The sequence below is a fragment of the Manis pentadactyla genome, chromosome 13, assembly GCF_030020395.1.
Source record: "Manis pentadactyla isolate mManPen7 chromosome 13, mManPen7.hap1, whole genome shotgun sequence".
NCBI classification, from domain to species: domain Eukaryota; kingdom Metazoa; phylum Chordata; class Mammalia; order Pholidota; family Manidae; genus Manis; species Manis pentadactyla.
The window spans coordinates 10,383,095-10,390,434 of NC_080031.1; the positions used below are offsets into that span (position 1 = coordinate 10,383,095).

The window sequence follows — 7,340 nt, forward strand, 5'->3', positions numbered from 1 at the left end:
GGCTACCTCTTGCCTTCAAAGGTATGCTGGCCTAAGGGCTCGGCTGATAAAAGGCAAATATTTCCTATGCTTTTCTATGCAGCCATACTCACTTTTTCTCCTCCTCAGATTTGACGTACCTTTATAATTGTACTCCAGAGCTCTCCCAGAGCTATATTCATACTTGAGTAGTTGTTAAGTCAATATGTTTTTGTGGGAAGATGAGAGCTGAAACCTGCTAGACCACTATTTTCTTAGTGTCACTATCAAGTCAGTTATACTTTATAAGAGGACATGAAAAAAATATTTCCTCTCAGTATAATCAAATTATACTGTACTCTCTTTAGTGTTCAGCACATTTAATGGTATGTGAATTATGTAAATAAATCTATTAGCAGAAATAGATGCTAATCATAAAAAAAGGGAATCAGAAAATATTTTGGAGTGAAAATGTAAAAGAACTTTCAAAATATATGCACTGTACTTATATATAGCATTTATGTGGCAATTTATTCCACTTGCACACTTATCTTGGATAGAAGAAATCTCAAGTTAAAGATTACAACTTCCATATTATGAAACTACAAAGAAACACCATCAAATTAAACTGAAAATTATAATTAATAAAGATAAGGGCAATGAGATAAAATAGGAAAAAGAGGAATAATATGTAAAATCAGTCCTCCAAAAGTTATATTTTTATGATCCATAATGTGATATTCTACTAACAGACTGGCAAGGCAAAAAAGAAAAAAGACACAACCAACATTACAAATATGACAGGACATTGCTATATATGCTAAAAATATTACAAGGAAACTAAGGGAATATTTGCCAAACTTATACCTAATAAATTTGACAACCAATTCAATGGAGAAATTCTCAGAGAGGCACAAGTTGCTGTAGCTCAATGAGGAAGTGGGTTGGTAGATAAAGGGGCTTATAGATATTAAAGAAATTAAATTTTAAGGTGCAACATTTTCCCACAAAGAAAAATCTGGGCACAGATAGTTTGCAGTTAATTTCTAACAAACTTTACAGAAGAAATAATATGAATTATATAGAAATTCTCAAAAATTCATAGGATGAAAACATAAGAATTCATCCCTTCAGACAAGCATTATCCTGAACCAAAACAAGGCAAAGTAGTTTCAAAAAAACAAAACTGAAGACCAATAGCCTTCATAAACATATATGCAAAAATTACTTTCAAAAGTTTAGTATATTTGATTTAATAGTATATAAAAAGCAAAATACAGTATAACCAGACAGGCTTAATCTTCAGAATGCATATTTTTAATATCTGATATTAATCAGTATAATTTCCAACACCAAAGAGTAAAGTACTAAAAACTACATTATCATCTCAACAAATACAAAAACATTCAATAAAATACAATGCTTATGTACTGTTTTTAAAAAATAACCCTGGAAATAAAAAGAACCTTCATCAACCTGATTAAGGGCACCTAAAAACTGTAACTAGCTTTACATTTAAAGGAAAATAGTGAATAGTGAATCTTCGGCCCCAAGGTGTAGAAACAATGCAAGAATTTCCACTCTCATGACTATTTTGTGCTAGAATTAATAAACAATGCAATAAGGCAAGATAAAGAAATACACAACAGATGTATTGCAAACAAAGTTTTAAGAGTATCTCTAGTAGCAAATGCCATGATTGTGATACATTAAAACTCAAAACAAATCTAAAAATCAATCCTACTGGGACCCATAAGAGATTTTAGGGCAGTCACAGGAAACAAGGTCAATGTTATTTCCACTTATTAATAATGAACATTTAGAAACTGAAACTTGTAAAAGGCAATGCCATTTACAACATCATCATCCCTTCTCCTATTGCTTTTTTGACTTTTAGATACAACTGCATCACAAAGTTAGTGACTTATTTGAAATAGGTCTCAAAAATTATATTAAAAGTACATGCAGTCTCCTTCACATATGCTGGTTTTCTGTATGAGTCACTGTGTACTAGGCAGGCTGTTTCCACATACTTGGGCTCCTTTATTTGCAGTCTTTGCTTATTGATTAGTTTTAAAATTCAGTTTAAATTAGGGTATAATCAATGTTTTGAAAGCTCAGTTTGTGAAAGCGCAAATATATATATAAAATTCTACAAAATATGCACAAAGGTTACTTGAAAATGAATAGCTTATAACGACCAAGCAGATCTACAAATAGGACATAGTCAGCCCCCTGCACACTATTTGCCCTTACTTGATAGTACCTCCATTTATTCTTCCCTTCTCCATCCTGACACTGTTGCAATCACTTTCTAAAATTTCTTTACAGTTTATTACTTTTAAGTAGGGCTTCACAAAAATCTGTATCCACCCACTGAATGTCAACTAATGTGAAAATGATTGCAATGGCTACTGTCACTTGTTTCTACTTATTATGTATACCAGGATTAAGGAAGAACATACTCAAATGTGCTGCACTATCAAATATGAAATGTGAAAAACAACTTTTTGACTTTTTCCTTACTTTAGAATTTTGCTTTTATTTGTGTTATGTAGCGTTTTTATTACCATAACTCATTGTTCATTTTGTATTGATATTTAAAAGTCTGGTAATTTTGCATATTTATAATAATGCCACATTGATATATTTATTGAATTTATTTTTTTTAATTGAAGTATAATCTATATACAGTATTATGTTGGTTTCAAGTATACAACACAGTGGTTCAACTGTTCTAAGCATTATTACATTTTACAAGTAGTGTAGTTACTATCTGTCAACATAGAAACATGTTACAGAAATATTGACTCTATTTTCAATGCTATACTTTCATCCCCATGCCTAATTTATGTTATGATTGATTTCTTGCTATATTTAGAATCAGAACACCCATGTACTGTTTTTTTGATGGTATCCATTGCTACACAGAAAGTTTGTAGTTTGATGTAGAGCCACTTATTTATTTTCACTCATTTTGTTTCCTTGGAGAGACATATCCATGAAAAATTGCTAAGGCCAGTGTTCAAGGTCTTACAATGTATTTTCAATTGGAGTTTTATGGATACAGTAATGGGAATTTACCTGAAGAAAACAAACTAATTCAAAAAGATACATGCGCCCTTTATTTAATGCAGTATTATTTAACAAAGCCATGTGTGTCCATTGATAGATGAAAGGAAGAGGCAACTTATGTGTCCATTGATAGATGAATGGAAGAAAATGTGAAACTTATGCACTAAGAAATATTACTCAGCCATAAAAAAGAATGAAATCTTATGCTCAGTGAAGTGGGCCAGGCAGAGAGGGACAGGTGCTGAATGATTTCACTCATCTGTGGAGCACAGGAACAAAGCAAAAACTGAAGGAACAAAACAGCAGCAGACTCACAGAACCCAAGAATGGACTAACAGTTACCAAAGGGAAAGGGACTGGGGAGGATGGGTGGGAAGGGAGGGAGAAGGGGGAAAAGGGGCATTATATTGGCACACATAATGTAGCAGGAGTGGCACAGGGAAGGCTGTATAACACATGAAAGAGAAGTAGTGACTTTATAGCATCTTACTACGCTGATGGACAATGACTGTAATGGGGTATGTGGGGGGGACTTGATAATGGAGGGAATCTAGTAACCATAATGTTGCTCATTTAACTGTATATTAATGATACAAAAATTTTTTTAAAAAGGAGAAAAAATCTTGCTTTCTGACAACATGGGTGGACCTAGAGAATATTATGCTAAATCAAATGAGTAAGACAAAGATAAGTACCATATGATTCCACTCATATGTGGAATCTAAAAAAATTAAAAGCAAACAAAAGAGAAATAGACTAATAAATACAGAAAACAAACTTGTGGTTGCCATAAAGGAGGAGTAGGGGATAAGGTGAAATATGTAAAGGGTATATGTATATAGAGGGACATCTTTCAATTATAAAACAAGTTGCAGGGATGAAAGTGTAGCATAAGAAATACAGTAAAAAATATTCTAAAAGTTTTGTATGGTAACAGATTCTAACCACACTTAATGTAGTGAGCATTTCATAATATATATAAATTGTCAAATCACTGTGTTATATACCTGAAACCAATATAACATTACATATCAACTGTACTTCAACACACGCACACACACACACACACACACACACACACACACACACACACACACAAGTCCCAGTCTCTGCTTCACCTTGTAAAAGTTCTGTCTTGGAAAAAAACATAAACACATCTGACCATCAGTTCCATTCGCTATGAAATGAGAACAAGGATTCCCTCTCCTGGTCATCTCACATCACTTATCTTTGGACAACACAAACTGACAGATGTGACAGAGCAAAGTAAAAAAATGATAAAAGCGATTACAATACTCTTCTCTGTAGTAATAATTAAAGTGGTTCAATTTAACTCAGTGTCAGAGAGGGACTTCAAACAGCCCATGGGATTCCACCAGCTCTCCCACTCTCTCAGGAAGATGAGAGAATCCACCTCAGAAAGTTAAACCTTCCCACTGGGTGTGATTTTAATATTTAAAGGTGCCTGTTTTTTACAAGAGAAATGTCCCAATGCTAAACAGAAAACCAACTGTGCCAGACTTAGGGAGAAGCAACACATCTGTCTCAACATGGACTTTAAGCCAATAAAATCTATTTTAAGAAGTAATTTTGACCATATGAGACTGATTTTAGGACCAATCGACATGTGGTATGTAGCTCTACTCTGTTGCATTATAAGAATCTCCATGTATATCTTCCTCTTACCGTAGCTTATATATGATTGTGACATATAGCCCCAAGCCACAATTATTACCTGAGCTTCAGTATCCTGTCTATACAATTAATATACATTGACAATCAATTGTGTCAGTTGTGTAGTTACAAAGGTAAATAATAAATCTCTGCCAAAAGAAGCTTACTGCATAGTGTTTTAACCTGAGATGGAGATTACGTTTTATAGTCTTTGGAGAATCTGCTCTCCCCGTAAAACACTGGCATTTAAAGAAGGCAGATCCCTGGACAATGGAGGATGTAAAACAGGAGTAGAGAGAGGTGATCATATCTTTCCTGGATCCAGTAGCATATAACAAATGGATTAGAAGAAACTCCTCAAAAAAATAAAGAAACACCTCAATGGTCCAATATCACCCTACTGTTACTTTTCTATATCATTTTCACAATTGTTCATTTTTTTCCAAGATAAAAAACAAAGTCCATAATGACCACTGGGAAAAAAATGTATACTTTAATGTTGTTTTTAATCAGGTAAAAAAGGAAAAGTAAGAAATTGTGACAACAGTGAGACAAGAAGATGTACTATTAAAAAACTGGAAAAAAAATGAGACAAGATTCAAATTTCCTACAACAGAGTAAAAAGAGATGACATGAAGTCTTTTATTAAATTGCTATAATAAAGAGAATATACTAGTCCTATAATTACCTGCACAGTGACACTGTTTCTGAACAAAAGCCTCTCCTGCTCAGGGTTTTTCTCAGAGCAAGTTTAACATCCTTGTTCCTCAAGCTGTAGATTAAGGGGTTCATCATGGGGACCACATTGGTATAAAAGACAGAAGAGATTTTTCCCTCATCCATAGACCCAGAGGAAGATGGTTGGAGATATATAAATGTACATGATCCAAAGAACAAAGAAACGGCAATGATGTGGGAGCTGCAGGTGCTGAAGGCTTTGGACCTGCCCTCAGTGGAGCTGATGCGGAGGATGCTGGAGAGGATGAAACCGTAGGAGACAAAGACGGTGAGACAGGGCACAATGATGTTGACGCCACCTACAATGAACACCACCAGCTCATTGACATAGGTGCTGGTGCAGGAGAGCTGGAGTAGAGGGAGGATGTCACAAAAATAATGGTTGATGGTGTTGGCATCACAGAAGGTCAGTCTCAGCAGGCATCCAGTGTGGGCCATGGAACTAGAAAAGGCCATCAAGTAGGAACCAAGCATAAGGGTGGAACACACTTTAGGGTTCATGGCAACATTATATAAAAGTGGGTTGCAGATGGCCACATATCGATCATAGGCCATTAATGTCAGCACATAGCATTCAGAAATACCAAAGAAACAGAAAAGACAGAACTGGCTCATGCACCCCACATAGGAGATAATATTTTTCTTTGAGAAGAAATTCATTAACGTTTGGGGTGTAAATACTGAAGAATAGCAGATGTCTATGAAAGACAAGTTAAAGAGGAAAAAGTACATGGGGGTGTGCAGGTGTGAATTCTGCCCAATTACAATTATTAAGCACAAATTTCCCAACTCAGTGAGCATGTACATTACTAGAAACAGGGAGAAAAGGGGCAGTTGGAGATCTGGTTTGTCTGTTAATCCCAAAAGAATAAATTCAGCAACGAGAGAGCCATTTCCAGCAGCCATTCTTTTCCAAGGTAATCTGTGAGCACAGGAATAAAAGGTTAAATTAAAGGAAAACCAGCTCTTCCTGTAATATTTCCTCCTTCAAGAAGGCATACAGGCTGGGAATATTTTAGAATACCCAATCTGAACCTGCAAGATCTTCCTTTACCAGTATCATGATACCAAGTGACACTAACTTTGCCTTTCTTAGAGCTCTTTATAAGATAAATGTAACAAAGGATCGCAAAATGCGGCTGCAGAGGGAAGGTCAGTGCCGCCCTATGCAAACATGGCCATTGAGAAAACCAAAGGAGAAGGGATGCGGAAGGATACGCCAGGATGGATTGTCCTACTCTCATCTCACCACGTCCTCACTCACCTGAACCGTCTCCTCACCAGTAAACTTGGAGGCAGAGATCCGAACGTCCAGGTGCTGCCCTGTAGTGCAGCTCAGACTTGGCAGTGGGGGAACCAAGAACCCAGCACCTACTCTAACACGGAGGGATCAGCACCTACAGATATTAAACTATTGCCCCCTGTCCCAGCATGAAGGCCATAAATACAGAAGAGCATTAGTGCCTTCCATAGAGAGGGATCTTCCTAAGATACTGCGCGCCCTGAGCCCCTTAATGTCTCTGAACATTCACTGGTCCTGCCTCAAACAGATTCTTCTTCCAGTTTCACTTGAATCTCAGAACTGCGCAAAAAGAATGAAAGTGGCCTGTCACAGATCTCTGCATACCATTCACATAACAAAAGGGACGTTCATGTAAATGGAACTCAAAAACTCAACTTCCTATGGGCAGAGACTGTAATGGGGTATGTGGTGGGGACTTGATAATGGGGGGAATGTAGTAACCACAATGTTGCCCATGTGATTTTATATTAATGATACCAAAAAAAAACAAAAAACAAAAAAACTCACCTTCCTTAGGCCAGAATCCCTCAGGGCTGCCTTATCATTCTTATTCACCCCTGTGGTTCTCACAGGGCAATTTCAGGCTGAGACT

General features: G+C 36.1%; 1 protein-coding gene across 1 annotated transcript; it reads right to left on the reverse strand.

Annotated features, from left to right (window-relative positions):
• Positions 1-5,391: 5,391 nt before the first annotated feature.
• Positions 5,392-6,360, reverse strand: LOC118934557 (olfactory receptor 8B3-like). The gene has a single exon (XM_036930166.2). The coding sequence runs from the start codon at positions 6,349-6,351 to the stop codon at positions 5,392-5,394; it is 960 nt and encodes a 319-aa protein (XP_036786061.2). The 5' UTR covers positions 6,352-6,360.
• Positions 6,361-7,340: the final 980 nt, after the last annotated feature.